The sequence below is a fragment of the Sceloporus occidentalis genome, unplaced genomic scaffold (genome assembly GCF_023333645.1).
Source record: "Sceloporus occidentalis isolate IW3139 unplaced genomic scaffold, rSceOcc1.0.p SCAF_33, whole genome shotgun sequence".
Lineage (NCBI taxonomy): Eukaryota > Metazoa > Chordata > Lepidosauria > Squamata > Phrynosomatidae > Sceloporus > Sceloporus occidentalis.
Window position 1 is genome coordinate 924,914 of NW_028317013.1, and position 17,475 is coordinate 942,388.

The 17,475-nt window shown below is 41.0% G+C and overlaps 1 protein-coding gene across 1 annotated transcript in view; it reads left to right on the plus strand.

Moving 5' to 3' along the window:
- Positions 1-783: 783 nt before the first annotated feature.
- The window catches only part of LOC149298309 (EF-hand calcium-binding domain-containing protein 4B-like), a 48,327-nt gene continuing 31,635 nt past the window's right edge, over positions 784-17,475 (plus strand). The window contains exons 1-4 of the mRNA XM_089487490.1: positions 784-864; positions 14,959-15,070; positions 16,139-16,310; positions 17,328-17,474. Coding sequence (XP_089343616.1) covers positions 784-864; positions 14,959-15,070; positions 16,139-16,310; positions 17,328-17,474 — 512 coding nt within the window. The remainder of the gene's footprint in view (positions 865-14,958; positions 15,071-16,138; positions 16,311-17,327; position 17,475) is intronic.

The window sequence follows — 17,475 nt, forward strand, 5'->3', positions numbered from 1 at the left end:
ACCTCAGAGTAAGTTAATAATGAATGCCACACGATTGGCATGAGAGGAAAAAGTCTCTGGTTGGGTTCTGAAATGAAGTTGGCATTGATTCAAAAACCCCCGACATTCACGAGGATCCCCAGCATACTTCTCAGGAACAGGCATCTTAGGAGGTTTTCCGCCCCGAAGTCTGTCGGACTCTGAAGGAATCGAAGCTGCAGGGAGTCTCGCTGAGGCTGCAGAGGAGGGCAACGGACCGGAAGTGGTTAAAGATCGGAGTAACTCCGTAATAGTGTCCATCTTTTGTTCCAGCGACTGAAGGTGGGAAGCATGCGAAGCCAGCACCTGATCTTGGTGGTCTTGACGAGAGGGCACACGAACCAAGTCTGCGGGGTCCATGGTAAGGCCTGTGATAATCTGTCACGGCTAGAGGACCAGCAGTGCAGGAACCTGGTATCATCCACCGGTACGGGGCAGTTAACTGGTTGCAACAGGCAAAAGAGTAGTCGTTACACGGAGCCGAGGACAGGATAATCAAAAACAAGCCGGGTCAAACACAGGAGATAGACAGGAACGTCAAAAACAAGCAAGGGTCAGAAGCCAAAATCACGAAGTAAGGTATTTAATAAGCACAGCCAACATGCACAAGGCACTATCACAGGCAATGAGCTAGTGCAACAGCCAGGTTTAAATAAACATTCTAATTGCATTTCCCGCCCAGCATGAAACGGAGGCTTGGAACGCACAAGGGTAGTGCCTATAAGAGGCCACACGGTGGCACGCGAGTACACAGGGCCAGAGTCGATGCAGTCTGTGTTCAGGAAACCTGCCAGCGGCTACAGGCGTCGATGGGTTTCAGAAGATCGGTGGTTCGGCAGACGGAAGGTAAGTACCTCGCAGTTACAGCGCCCCTCTCTCTCCTCCGCATCAGTGTTTAAAAGCCGCTCGCTGGTGCCGGCATTTCATGCTGAGCGCCGCAATATGCCGGCATATTGCGGCGCTCTGCATGAAATGCCGGCACCGGGACGGGGGTAGAGGGCTCGTGGAGGAGAATGAGGGGCTCCGAGCGGTTGCTAGGCGCCCCTCTCTCTCCTCCGCATCAAAAAAAAACAAAAAAAACCCGGCATTTAAAAGCCACTCACCGGCGCCCCCCTTGAGATGGCGCCCATGGCACGTGCCATGGCTGCCATACCCTATATACGCCTGCACAAGGAGAATAGTGACTGTATAGGAAGAGGCACCAAAGCTTGGCAAAATTCAAGCAGGAATGAAGGATGAGCTGGGTTTATATCAAGAAAATAAACCCAAGACTCCTTCCACCACCATCAGAGTGCCACATCCTGTCACTCCAGATTGTCAGGAACACTACTTCAACAGCTGTACTAGGTTCTTCACCAATAAGGACATGCCATCAGACAGTAGGGCACCCCCCACCAACTTAATCACGTGGGTAGACACAGTGTGCACTCACTCAAGGAGGGGATGTGGCCTGTTTCGTAACCATCACTGGTTGATGCTAGTGGAGGCCCCTGCCGGCGACAAATAGAGTCGCTCTTATGGACCTTTAACTCTTGCCCCCCCCAGGCCAAGTTTCGGCATCAGGCGTTAAAGGTCCGTACAAGTGACTCTGTATTTGCAGGTGTATAATAACAATGTTATGGAAACATAACATACCAGGTATAGATCAATAGAATAACACACAAACCAAGGTTTACAGGTATAGATCAACTGGAAGCCTCATGTAAAATCAGCACTGAAGTTATAGATCAAATAAACAACACACAGCACAGGCTTGGATCAACAGGCCTGGATCAACTGAATTAGACATACAAACCCTGTATTTGCAGTTATACATAAATAATGTATGGAAACAGCATAGCAGATATAGATCAACGTAATAGCACACAAACACAGCTTTGCAGGTATAGATCAACTGGAAATCACATTACTCAGCATTAAAGGTATAGATAAAACCCTCTAAATTACAGGCACATCCCAAAAGCCAGCCCTGGCATCCGCATTGCCCACATAGAACCTGACCAGCACCCAAATTACACACATAGGCCATCATTGTCCCTAAACAGCCCAGGCTTAGCAGACTTTGTCCCAAACAGCCCAGCATGAGCCATATTTGTCCCCAAACAGACCAGTGTGAGCCATCTTTGCTCCTCAACAGGCCAGCATTAGACATCTTTGTCCCCAAACAGCCCGCTCTGTGCCATCTTGTCCCATAAACAAGGCTCAAACACCCTGAATGTGCCATCTTTACCTTTCCCCAAATCACTTACACATTTATGATACACACAAACACTTATACAGTCACTCATTCATTCACTCTTCCATTCCCACAATCATTCATTCTCTCACTCATTTACACATATTCATTAATGCATTTTCAAAAATCATTCAAGCAATTCATCCACATATTAATTAATTCGCTAATGCATACACAATTAATTCATTCTCTCAGTCATTCACATAATTCATCCACACATTCATTATCACTCATTCACACAATTCATCCACACAGTTATTCATTCTCTTATTCTCACTCTTTATTTCAATATTCTTACTAACTCTCTTTCTCACTAGCAACCCCCTTCCTATCTCACAAGCGACCACTCCCCCCTTCTCACTTTCTACTACCCCTTTGTAGTTCACTTGCCCTGCTGAAGTCCTGTGGTAGGAGCGTGAGGCCTCTGTCTCGCTGCTCTGCCTCGGTGCTCACTGCTTCACTGGTGAGCACCGGGATATGACGTCATATTCCGGGACTCCGCTTGAAATGCAGCGACCAAGACAGAGGCCTCACACTACCACTGCCACAGTCAGGGCAACTCTGAGGTGAGTGGTGGCAGGGAGCGGAGGAAACAGAAGGACGCCAAGCAGTTGCTGAAAACCTTTTCATTAGCGACAGCTTGGCTCCCCTCTCTCTCTCTCCTCTGCTCCCTGCCACCTATGCACCTGCATCGGTGCAGTCCTGACCTTGGTGATAGGACGGCCACCTGGCGCCCCTTCTGCCATGACGCCCTGTGCGACCGCACAGCTTGCACACCCCAAAGGCCGGCTCTGCATGCTACCAATCAAGGTGCTATTAAGATCAGGCACAGGGGGACTCCAAGCTATCCAGGGACACCTTGCTTGTGGGTGAGCTCCTTTGAGAAGGCCCCGAAACAGCATGTTTATATCCCCCCATACTATTTCTCCACAGGGGGTCCCAGAGTCAAAACAGAGAAATAATCATGTTTAGAAAACCCTTTTAATATGTTAATGTGAGTTGGTTTGTGGACCTTGTTGTGAACTTTGTGTATTTTGTGGGTCCATTGTGTGTGTTTAACTTATGGTGTTCCTTATCTGATTGAGTTGTGTATATAAGGCTGTGTGTTGCTGCAAAAAGTATTCTATTCTCACCTCAACATTGGTTCTGTCTGATGTTTGGGTGGGTTGGTATAATACCTCACTGTCCTTTTCAGAACAGTACCAGCACTGCATAAGCTACTCCATGGCTAGCTACAGTGGAATCGTGGCTTCAGTACATTGGTGTCCCAATTCCTCTCTACAGCGCTAGTCTTGGCTGATGCTGAAAGGGTTAATCCTTGGTGTCTTGGAGAAGGAAGCACAGTTTGGTGGCCATTCCGTCACATGCATATTCACCTACTGAATTGAATTAAATATTGCTGCAGCCTTTTAAAAAAATGATATTATTGATATGAAAGTTGAGGAGTGGGATACAGAGAAGTAAACTCTGACCATTCCCCACCCAACCCTGTCCGCTCATTTCCCTTTCCGGCCGTCTTCACCTAACTAATATTTTTTTTATTAAAATAGCTACCCTTGAGTCCAGATTCTCAACTCATCCTCACCGTTATGATGTCAGGTTTAAATAACCTATAAGTAATCTTCAGCCTCCAGAGCTCAAAGGTCCGTAGGCATGTGCCTAGTATGCTTAATGGATAATCTAGCAGTGTCCCCAAAGATCCAAGGTTGTTAGGGATTTGTTGGTTCTGTTATTAATAAAACAATTGTTTTATTGGTTTTGATATAGATGCAGACTCTTCAGGCTATTAGTTAAGTAAAAACTGTGATTGTTACAGTTACTTTCCCTTTGCTCCATTGAACAGAATATCTTAATAATGCATTTTAAAGTACCATATTTGTTCGATTATAAGACAAGGTTTTTTCCAGAGCAAATGCTCAGAGATCAGGGTTCCCCGTGATCTCTGACAGCCGGGGGTTGTCTGCACGATGGACGCAGACAAGCCCCGCTGCTTACTGCGCCTCCTCCCGGCTGCAGCAGAAGTTGTCTACGCGAATCGTGTAGAGCTCTACACGCTGCCCGGACTACGCACCGGGGACTCAGAAGCGCTGGTAAGTTTGGAGGAGGGAGGGAGTGTTAAATGGGGTGCATAAGGCATTTCTGAAATGCCTTTTAACCCTCTATACGCCACTCTGCCTCCTGAAATGCCTTATACCTCCCTATATGCCACTCTGCCCTATAATATGCCTTTTAACCCCCTAAATGCCAGAATGGCATATAGGGGTATAAAGCAATTCTGGAGGCAGAGTGGCACATAGGTGGTCAAAAGGCATATCATGGGGCACAGTGGCATTTAGAGGGTATAAGGCATTTCTGGGGCAGAGTGGCAAGCCAGGGGGGCAGATGTGCATAACAGGGGGGAAGGTTGAAAAAAAAGGAAATAAAAAAAAAATATTTTTCTCAATCATAGCTTTTATTTTAAAAAAAATGTTCACATAGTTAAATGAATTAACATGAATTAACATTTACTGGTAAAACTTTTTTCCTATAGGGTCGTCTTATATTCAGGCTTTTTCTTTTTTTCATAAATTAATATTAAGATTTTGGGGGGTCGTCTTATAATCTAGCCAATACGGTATGTATGCATATAGGCTTCAAACTAAATTAGCTTCAGTATCCTTGCATATTCTAACAATTTCAGAAGCTTTTATTCATGTCCAAAAACGTTTGACTCCAAGCAAAGGTTTTCTCACACAGCCTAAGTAAACATGTACAATATGACCTCAGTTTACGAATGACATCATCTCCCTACAGTACAAATGATAGCATGATGATTTGTTTTAACATGTTTCCCCTTATGTCATTGCTTTTTTTTCAATGCGACCTGATTTGATGAATGCCCTTTGGTTATATTAACATATGGTGTTGAAATTTGTAGTATGTTACAATAATATTTAGGTGTTCATTTATTTTTGTCTGCTGGGGATGTTTATACATGAACAGTGTTTTTTGTTGTAGCTGAGGCATTCATACCTCATAAGTATGGCTGCTTTAGGGTTTGAAAAACCTATTATGTAGATTATGCACAAGTTCTTTACAGTGCCATACTTTGCGGCAGCACCCCGTGCGTCATGTCATGCTGGTGCTGGTGCTGGTGCTCCACCTCAGAAGGACGCAGGTGATAAGGGACACTACAGGGGCTGTGCCAGCTAGGAAAATGTAGATGTAAAATGGCTTGTTACAAGGGAGACCTCTGATTTCTCAATCCAACTCATTAAGCAGCCCTCAATAAGCCATTTAATATGTAATATGGTACAGTGGCTGCCTTTTTGCTCCCATTTGCACACTTTACACACAGTTCCTTCACCCCTCTGCAAATTATTGTAATCACTCCTCTGTTTATAACCTTACGCTGTTTATGGAATGTAAATCCCTGCCCTGTTTTAGGAAATAATAATGGACATCTACAGGGCTTCCTTATTTCTAAATGATCCCTTGGGCCCATACAGTTGTACATTTTACATATTGGCATGCAAAAAGAAGTTACACATACAATCACGTAGACTAAAACTCCCTTCAGAAAAGAGTGCATGTGCCCACTTAGGGTATAGGTGTCCCAAGGGGTTGGCATTGGGCAGTGAGATACAGTAATATATATGATGGTCTGTTTGTGCTGATCCCCATAGACTTAGATGGAAAGAGATTTGGTGCTCTTCTAATTGGTCACCGTTCCCCATAGTGTAACTTAAGAAGAGTATGTGCTTCTCCCATTAGCAGCATTACCTCCACCCCTGCTGTTTATTGAGTGTTTGATTGGCTGTTTTGGCTAGCCCTATATTGTCAGCTGGTTAGGTTGTAAAATATTCTACTACAACTACTGAATTTGAATCCTAATCTTTTTATCTTTTTCTTTTGATCTGTACCAAAGCTGAACTAGCTACCAGATAACGTAGATCTTTATGCTCATGCAGCATGTGGCATATCTACCTGGTGGCTGCACACTGCAGTACCTGATCTGCCTCTGGCGAGTTAAGGTTGGGTAAGCTTGGAGCGATGTTGGCCAATCTAGCCTTCTTAGCGATGGATATTAGTGGTGGTTTCTAAAAACAACAGAAAATGACCTACCCTGTTGCACTCACAGTAACATGGTCCACCAATCACAGAAACCAGCTCTAGTTGTATGCAGGGATATTTAAATTATTATTATTTTTTAAATGTTTTAAGCTGCTGTCAATTGGTTACAAGGTCCCATAAAAATTCTCACTAAAGCCTAACTTCCTAGTTGCAAAAGTAAAACTGCCAATCTTTGGACATTTGAAATGTTGGAATTTAAGGAATGCTTTCCAAGGTTTTGTGCCTTGGGAGTCTCTCCATATTGCACCCCAGAGAAGAAAGCCTTATTTACATTTATTATTTATTTATTTATTTTTATTATTATTTACATTTGCTTTAAAACAATGAATGCAAGTGGCCTTAGAAGCATGATTTATTTTTAAATGAAGAAAAGAAAAACTATATTACCCATAGAAATAAAGGAAATGTCCATGTTTTTCACATTTGTCAGTCATGTTCGATTATTGAATTCACCCCAACGTTCCTGCTCAAGAATAAGAAGTATAACACAATGCATTATTACACTGGTTATCAGAAATAACTGACTTCCTCTTACAGAGGAAATACTTAAAAGTCACAGTAGTGCTTTGGAGCAAGAACGGAAAAGCCAAATTGAGTAAGAAAATGACACAATGCAGTTTAACACACACACAGCTAGCGAAAAACAGTTTGTTACCAGAGTCTAGAACTACCACTAAAAAGTAAAACACATCGTCAAGAACTACCTTCTGCTGTCCGCAGGTAAGAAACACGAGAAAGTGTTTATGCTGTAAGTTCTGTTAATAGATAAATGGGTGTTTTAAAAAGTTTTAACAGTAACACAGTAACTGTATGAATACTGAGTTTCTATGTATTTCCGATATATATTCAATTACTGAATTTGTTTACAAAATTATAAAAAAAGTTGTGCAATACAGAATCAATTTTACAGGAGTTGGGTTATTCCTAAACAGCAGCTTTGGTGCAAGTGGCCTAAATACTAGCCAGCAGGAAAATGTCACTGGTTGCTATGGTGATAAGACCACCATATGCACCATAATTCATTTTTATAATGTACTCTTTAAAGTAAACAGTTAAGAAATGGGACACAATTATAAAGAACACAGTTTTAAACTGTTAAAGTGCTGGAATGTATGCCTTAAATTCCTATATGATTGGGGTTTTTTTTTGTTTTAGATTACTTTTAGACATTATTAAGGTGAATATAGTATAGTAACCCATTATAGAATGTTGGGCATTTCTTTGATTGTAAAAATTAGTTTTTTAGTGTAATTGGCAACTATACAGGCATTCTATGTACACTCGCAAATACGGACAGCGCATTCATTCTCTGCTTTATGTATGCTTGCTTCGCAAGAACTGATGCATAACAGCATGCCGCCATCATGTCTGTTCATCTTTTGCGTGTCTTTTGAGCATTTCAAGTTTTGTGGTGCAATTGACGATAGAAGCAACATTGTGACAGAACATTTTTGCTGCGTATAACTACATGCTCCATAACAAATTAGAAAAATGGTGAAAAACATTGGAGAAGCTGGATGGAAGCTTGCGTGTCTCCTACAAAAGCCTTTAAATTTAAATTACAGTGTTTCCTTACTCATATCCATGTTTGTTATATTTGGAATTGTGGTGGGACAATGGACTTAATGTCCACTATCAAACAAATAAGTGCGCTTTAATTGCTTTTTGTGGCTATCTGAATGTTAATTCACAGATGCTCACAACTAGTATGAGGAATTTTGGCTTTAGTGGGGACTGAACTCTATTACACCCTTTCACATATCAGGACATCATAACAATCATCTGTTCTTAGCAGGTCTAAAAATTACATCAATACAACCTCAGATGACATATTACACTGTGTCATGATTTATTCAACAAAAGTAAAGCCAACCTGGAGAAGCCATGTGTGAAAAACCAAGTACACCAGTAATGCTTCCATAGGAATTAAGATGCTAAGTAGTGGACTGGTCTGGGGCATTCAGGTGTGTGTTTACAGAGTGCCAAGGAGGAAAGGCATCAGCAATGATCTTAGATAAGCAATTGTTGCTGCCCATCTTCCCAGGGGTGGACGTCCCAGCAAATTCACCCCAAGGTCAGACCGTGCAATGCTCAGAGAAATTGCAAAAAAAAAGAGTTATGTCACAGACTCTACAGGCCTCAGTTGGCATGTTCATGACAGTACAATTAGAAAGACTGTAACAAGTATGGTTTGTTTGGAAGGGTTGCCAGGAGAAAAGTCATCTCTCTAAAAACATCGCACCATTGTTTAGGTTTACAAAGTTGCATTTGAACAAACCACAATGCTTCTGGAACAATGTCCTTTGGACAGACGTGACCAAAGTGGAGATGTTTGGCCATAATGCAGATATGTGCGAGAGTGACCATAATGCAGATATGTGCGAGAGTGACAGGGGTTCCACTACTCAGTATGAGGCAGAAGCATAAACAATATCTTCCTTTTTTATTCTATTTTTTTTTATATACAGTGATATCCTCTATAATGTGTCTATCATACTGTACATTTTTTCTAAAAAAATGTTCGCTAAATGATCTTATTTGTTGCTTAGCCTATTTACAATGATTGCAGAACCTAAAGAGCGAGTGTTTGTTAAACAACATAGCGGAAGAAAAATATTTGTGCGGCAAACTGTTTGCTTCTATTTCTCTTGTTGTATTTGTAAAAAAAAAAATAATAATTATAGGGGACTAAATACATGGTACTGTCTTTACAGATTACAATTGTATATTGTTTATTGTATATTGTTTTTTGTATGCATAGTTTGGAGTGTTGCCAGTGATAAATCCACTTTGGGCAACTTTTCACATTTTCATCTGTAGATTCTGTAAACAGGAAATAGAATTTGCTTCCCTCTCTGGCATCAATGAACTTAATACGGCAAAGCATAGCATTGTGGTTAGTTAGGAGATGAGACATTTTACATATTACTGTCTGTTATCATTTTAAATCAGATTACCCTACCTCAAACTACTAGGTAACAATAGTAATTTAACCTGCATATACAATTTTATATAAAATTATCAAATACTGAAAATTACTGTGCATATTAGGGTAGAATCATATACTGTAAAGAGGAAACTGGTTTCCTGAATAGGTTCCCACTATAAGATTTTATATAACTAAGTAACACTGTGACTATAGGTCATATAGGCCCAGACTTACTGTCTGGCACACTTGATATACGTGTGCTGGATTGTACCTAACAATTCTCTCACTCAAGACCATTTAGGCTGCCAGTATGATAATATAGTATGTGGTCTCCTGTCTGGATACATGCAGTCACATGCTACATGTCTTCATCTAGGTCAGGGGCGTCCAAGTTTTTTCTGCAGTGGGCCACTTCATCAGAATTGTATACGTGCGCGGGCCGCACTAATTTTTCACTGTGAGAAAATATGGCTTTTAATAAAATATGCAGATTAAAATAAAGTAAATGACACAAAACCTTTACTTTTCCTCTCACTGATTTCTGGGCCTAGAAAGTTTTGTGACTACAAATTCAGGATTCTGGATAAGTAAAAATAAAATAGTTCTATTTATTTTAGCGATGCACTAAAATGAAAATTCTGGACCAAAACCGAAAATTCAGGGTTCACTTAGCCGAAACTGAAAATTACCCCCCCACACTTTTAATAAAAGTAAGTTACATACCAAAATTGTACAAAAAAAGATATATTATGATTGTTAACAGCAATCTCAGGCATACCCAGATTCCAGCATGTACTGGTTAGCTGGGCATTGTATTTTTTGTCCAATTTTAGTGTGTAACCACATTTTCATTAAGTAACACACCACAATTGGACAAAAAAAATCAACAATATGACTTGGCATGATAGGAGTGTGATTGCTAACAGCAAACACACTCTTTTATACCCAGGCAACCAGTAAATGCTGGAACCTAGGCATGATGGGACTGTGATTGCTGTTAGCAGATTGCTGTTAGCTGTTAGCAATCACACTCCTATCATCCCAAGTCAGCCAGTACATGCTGGTACAGGGTGGCTGTAAGTGCAGACCCCATACTGCTGGCAGCATCAATACACAAGGAAGGCCGCTAGCCAGGTTTCAGCATGTACTGGCTGACTTGGCATGATAGGAGTGGGATTGTTAACAGCAATCACAGTCCCATCATGTCTAGGTTCCAGCACTTACACATCCATGCTATCACACACACAAATTCATTCATATACTCATTCGTTCCCTCAATCAGACATACTCATTCACACACCCTCCCCCACCCCCTTACCTGCTCTACAGCTCTCGATGCCGATCACAGACTTCAGCAGGGGGCGCGGCCTCCCTCGTTCTCCCCACAGAGGAAGAAGGACGGAAGCAGAGAATAGACCCTCCCACAAGTAAGCAGCAGGGCTCTTGTGATCCTGGCTAACGATCTCACGCGGGCCGCACCTCGAGGCCGCATGTTGGACGCCCCTGATCTAGGTTGATGCTAAAGTATGGCCCCACATCAGTGATTTATGGACTACCTTAAGTGAAGATAAACCTCACACAAAGTCACACACATATTTTGATGGTAACTTTTGTTATCAATGGCTTGGCACTTACCCATTGGAGCTGCGTTCTAGCCAGAGCCGGCCTTAGGTGTTCTGGCGCCCTGTGCGGACTACTCCTCTGGCGCCCCCCCATCCCAAAAAAAGAAAGGAATAAAAACTTGTAACAAAACTTGTAACAAAACCCCAATCACTATATACTACGCCAAACATTGATGTGGTCTAGGCCTACCACTTAATTGTCTGGCTTAGTAGTAGGGATGCACCGAAACGAATTCTGGACTGAAACCGAAAGTGCAGCATTTACCTGGCCAAAACCGAATATGACCCCCCCCAACAACATGAAAAATCTAACACTTTTATTTAAAGTAAGTAACACACCAAAATAGGAGAAAACAATTAAATAATATTATATATATAGTCCAAAAATAGTTACCGGCACTCCAGGGACTTTCCAAATAACCACACAAACAACTTCGGTTTTCAAGTCTATATATATCATATATATATATGATTAACAGCAATCACATTCCTATCATGCCCAGGCATACCCAGATTCCAGGATTTACTCGCAGACTTGGCATGATAGGAGTATGATTGCCCTATCTACCCCTTCTCACTCTCTTCTGCCGTATCTACCCCTTCTCACTCCCTTCTCCCTATCTACCCCCTTTCCCCTGTCTCACTCCCTTCTCCCTATATACGCCCTCCTAACTATCTACCCTTTCCCTCTTTGAAGTTCACTTACCTTTCAGGAGTCCTGCGGTGGGGGTGCAAGGCCTCTGCCTCCCAGCTCTGCCACTGTATGGAGCAGTATAGAATGATGGGAGTTATGATGTACTTTTAGAGGATAATTAGATCATGAAAAAGACATTGGAAATGGTACAGCATAACACCCATCACTCTCACACACTTACCAATCCACACACATACTAATCCACACGCATACCAATCCACACGTATACCAATCCACACGTATACCAATCCACACGTATACACTAATCCACACGTATACACTAATCCACATTTACCAATCCACACATATATACCAATCTAGACGTATACCAATCCACACGTATACCAATCCACACGTATACCAATCCACACATATATGCCAATCCACACACATATACCAATCCACACATATATACCAATCCACACACATACCAATCCACTCTCACTGAATGCTTTCCTACCTTTCCTCTTTTCTCCTTACAGCTCCTCCTCCTCTTCGTTCTTCTTCTTCTTCAGTTCTTCTTCCGGGTCAGAGGGCACGGACAGCGGTGGGCGCGGCTTCAGTGTTGTGCGCCGGGATCTGACAACAAACCCCGGCGCACAGCAGCTGTTGCCGCGCGGATCACAAGGGAGCGGTATCGGAGGTCTTTAACAGACCTCCGGCTCCCTTGAGTGATGTTAAGCCGGGTTCAAGGGAGATCCTTGAACCGGCTTAAAATCACTCAAGGGAGCCGGAGGTCTGTTAAAGACCTCCGATACCGCTCCCTTGCGAGCCTGCTCCTCCAGCGGCGGACATTACTGTCCGTCTCTGGAGGGGTGCCGGGTGCCCCCCTGATGAGCGGTACCGGGTGCCGCTCGCCCCCCCACTAGGTACGCTGCTGACGGCAGCGGTACGCTACGGTGGCGGCGGCGCCCCCTGGAGTGTGGCGCCCTGTGCGGTCGCACAGGTCGCACACCCCAAAGGCCGGCCCTGGTTCTAGCATAACCATAGATGGGGTGGTGTTATTTTTAGTGTAATTTGCCTTAGTACGTGTTCTCCCTGTATTTGTAAGATTGTTTCAAAATCCCCAGCTTTGTATGATTAAAATAAATCTTTTGTATTATTGAGATTTTTTTCCCTCTTAAATGGTCTAGCCTCCAGGAGAATAGTTAATGCTGGTATTATACTGGTATTATTCATTAAGGTAGAGGCAATTATAATTACTACCTTGAGGGAGTTTTTCTGTGTTACACGATTATAGTGATATCCTAACTGAAATCCATGGGGTTTTTTTAATTGTTCAAAATTCAACAACATATGTTTTAAAGCCAACAATATCTATTTCCCGACAAATCAGTTTACTATTATTTATTTTTCTCTTAGAGATGATCTTTAAGAAAAATGAAAGCTGAGTTACCAACATAAAAGAATTGGAATTATATCGTTATGTTATGTCAAATGTTTAAATAGTAACATAGCTAATCTTAAAAAGTACACACTGTATCTGTACCAAAACAGTAAAGAATCCAGCATTTGTAAAGCCATTGCGTAGACATTAAAGACAATTAGAAACGATTATGCAATCTAAAAGAACACAGTCATCTCAGATTTTATTTTCCCACCAATTAATTTTAGTCATTAAAAAACATATTAAGATAAGAAGTTGTAACGCATACATGTCAACTGAGTTGTGAATTAAGCAACTGCATTCAGCAATAATTAGTAGTATTTTTTATAAAAACACAAGGTACCTGTTTTTTTGGATCTCATTCAGTTTTGTGCAGGCCTAGGCGCTTAGCTTGGTCACTGATATACTACGAGCAGTAATGTCTAATGTATGTCCAGAAGCACGCGTGTATCTCTGACTGGGTTGCAGTCAAAGGCAGGGATGGTCTTCAATCTCAACCATTGTCAGGTGAGTATTATAGGAAAAGGGTTTTCAACATATGGTGACCAGCACTGGCCAGTTTCTGTCAACATTTGACATCACATTGAACTAATGCAACTATACTATAATTAATCCTTCTCATGTTACTTTCAGTCATTTGCCAGAATATAATTTTTGAAAGCTATGGCAGAACGGAGGCGATCAAGAGGGAGAAAAATGGGTTCCTCAAGAAGGATGATAAAGCTGCAAGAAGAAAAAGAGGACACGTTAAATGACACCTTATCAATGCCTGAGGAGGATTCCTATATATCTGAAATCATGGAAAAAATTCACAGCTTTTTCAGAGAAGATGACCCAAGCAGAAATATGTTTGTCATGCGCAGTGATATGGAGGTGATTTTTAAGAAGAAAATAATTACATTTAGAACATTGAGTGGGCATTGTTAGGCTTGTTCTTGGGTACCACTAAAACGGGACAACAAAGTTCAATGAGCTGAAGAAGTATTTGTTTGTTAAGGATGTTAAAAAAAGTTATATAAATGAAGATAAATATCTAGCCGACCGCCTAAATAAATACACTTATAACAGAGGAAGGTGCAGAAAGGGACCTCAGTTACAAAAGATGAATGGGGAGACATGTATAGCATGTGTGTTTAGAGAAGAAGACGTTCTACTTGAAATCTCTGTAGTAAAAACAGACAAATCCACGGAATGCAATGGGATACACTCAAATTTATCAAGATAAGGCCTCACCCATATGTGCCTTTGTTAAAATTACTTTGGGGTACTTTTATATTAAGTGCACTCAGGGCTGGTGCAAGGATTTTTGCTACCCTAGGCAAACCATAATTTTGTGGCCCCCTGGCTCCACCTCTACAAGTCCCACCCCTCCTCCCCATAGTGAGCCCCTCCCCCTGTGCGGCTGCCTGCCTCCCATCAAGTGACAGCAGCCGCGCTTCTAATGAATGACCGCGACCAGCGGTTCGTGGCTGCAGGCTGCGTGGCTGCCGGTGCCCCCTCCTAGGCGGGCGCCTACTTTACCTATAGGTGGCGCCGGCCCTGAGTACACTCAATGTATCATGACAAATAAGATGTCTTACCTTCTTTACCTTGCTCATAAAGCTCCTTAAATACGTCCCAGTCTCTCTGGTTCATTGTATTGTGCACCAGCATGCAAAAACACTTCCTGGGGCACAGTACATGAGACAAAGAAGTGGAGAGGGAAGTTAGGCTGCATTGTGGAACCGATATCCCCTTTGCAGGATGAACCCCAAAATCAGGATCCCACATGGATAGTTTGGAGGTATACAAAATGCAATAGGCCTATGGGTTGTTATGGAACACATATTAACCATGTTTCAAAGATGTTAATGATTTTATAATGCAGGTATGCAATGTACTGAAGGCTGATTAAGTTTTAATATCTAAATTCTAATGGTAGTTGAAAAATAATTAAATATGTATTTTTGATACTTTCAGAAAGTCAGCAGTATTATTTTCTCCAGTGTGCAAGAATTAGAACAGCTCTTTGATTTATTGGACAGTGAAGGAAAAGGATACCTAACATGTGAAGAGTTCACATCAGGACTGAGTATGTACAAGTAAACTAATTTTTCTCATGAAAACGTATAGCTTCATGCTTAGGTAATTATTCAAATCTCTCCATAATTCGAATATATTTTAAAGGTTTGAGAAGAAGCCCATGGAAATATAAATATTATTTCAAGAATAAATCACTTTAATGCATTGTCTTATTTCTTTATAAGGTCAGGGACAATGGGCATGGAGAATGTCACCTATGTAGATAGGGAAGTAGTTGTATTGTTACCTGCTAATAACACTGTATTTAAGGGCACTGTACTTACTAAGTTATTTAAAATACGTATATATACAAATGAAGAAATGTTATTTAAAAGAAATGCTATGAAAGTTTTACATAGCAGATAAAACAAAAGGAAAAATAAAAAGAATAATCACACCTACACAATGTGTATGTATGGACATAAATATATTTGGCTGCAAAATTTGTGTCAAAGAAGTCTTTCCTTGGGTGCCAGAAGAATGAAACAACGGTACATAATAAACATACAGTATGTATAGTATATTAAGCTAAATTGATTTATTATTCGTTCTCATTATTCGTTCAATAATTTTTGGGGACTTCTGTGTGTCTTTAAATGTCATTGCTTTTGTGTGGGGGGAGTGCAGAGTGGCTTTTATCTATGGGATCAAAAGTATTTCCTTTTGTCCATTGGATCAACTTTCAAATGTTTATGTTTGTGCACTATCGGAAAAAGGAAATTAGTTCAAGGGCTAGTTGGAGACCAAAACAGCATACTAGTACTGATCGCTTTTTTCCAGTTTTAGTCACTTCCACAAACAAATACGCATGTTGTGACGTTTTTTTTTGCCCTTGTAAACTAGTTGTCAGTTTTCCTTTTATACTCATTGGCATATATTATTCACATTGCATGCCCCCCTACGGACACAGTCAATTGATATCCCCTAACCTCTTTTTCTTACTGTACTCTATTTAAATCGTTCTAACATCTGTGTTATTTACATAGAAGAAATTCTACCTTTATCATGTCTTAAGCAATACTGTTTGTATACAGCCATGGGCAATGATTATACATAGCCTTTTTTGCTCTTTTTTTAGGAGACTTCATCCAGTCAGATAACAATCCGTGGAATCAAAAGAGAAAAAGAAAATCTAAGAAAAGAATAACAGAGTTTCCCGATTTCCCATCGCTAGAGGATGTAGACATTGAGGAAAGGAAACAGTTTATGTCCTTCATGGAACACCTGGGAGCAAATAATATATTTGAAGAGTAAGACGTAGCAAAAGAAACAAACAAAAATGTCTTCTTGTTTTTTTATTGAGCAATTATATATTATATGCTAAGGGAAAACCCCCGATCATAATCACTGTGAATTAATTTGAGATCAACGTATTACAAATCTGAAAAAATAGAAAAGAAAGAAAAGTGTTAATTCATTAATTTAGAATAGTCACTAGAAAACACACTTGAAGTTGAAAAAGACATCAAAAATGTATTTTTATATGCCATTAGGCAACTTAAGACAAGCTACCTAGAATGTATACTAGCTGATATCTCAAGACAGCTTGAAGGCCTGGGCAGGCCATCTGGCATACTGGGCAAATACTCAGAGGGCCAGGGCCCGACAGTGCCACACACTCCGATTCTGCCACTCCAGCAGTGAGCATAAAAACATTGGTACAGCTGCACATGTACGTCGGCACATATACAGCCATCAGCCACAATTAAATCATCGGGTGGCTGCTGGCCTTAAAGTGCCGGGGCCTAGCCGTCATCGCCAGTCTGGCTCTGATCTTAGGCGACACGTTGCATTTAAAAATAACCAATTTTAATGAACAGATTGTTTAGGTGTGTATTGAGATTGTTATACCAGAAACCTACATTTTAAGGCTAAAGCCTTCAACTAATAAAGATTAAATATTAAAATTAGCTCATCAATTTTCTGTCTTCAATTCCAACTGGACTGAGGCCATCATATACTCATATGCAATAGAAATATATTTCATAGCACATTCTATGGAACAGAAAACAAAGAATGACAATAAATGTTTGTACATACTTGCATTTATTGAAATTAATGAAGCTGCTAAGAGAGACCCTGTTAAAAAGATGTTAAGGAGCTGCAAAGGCCATCTGGTAACATCTCCTAATCTTTAACCCCTTAATGACAAAGCCCGTACATGTATGGGCTCAAAATGCATTGTTTTCAGTGGGTTTAGGAACTGCCCATTGTCCTTAAGGGGTTAAACAATACAATTTGCACAAAACTATTTTGTTTTATCACAGTGAGACAGAAATCTGGAAGCTCTGGACGAGACTTGCTCACGATGAACCTCATTTACTTGAGAACCTGGAAGAATTTTTGGCAAAAGTTACAAGTCAAATAAAAGAAGCCAGGAAAGAAAAAGAGACGTTGGAGATGGCACTAAAAAAG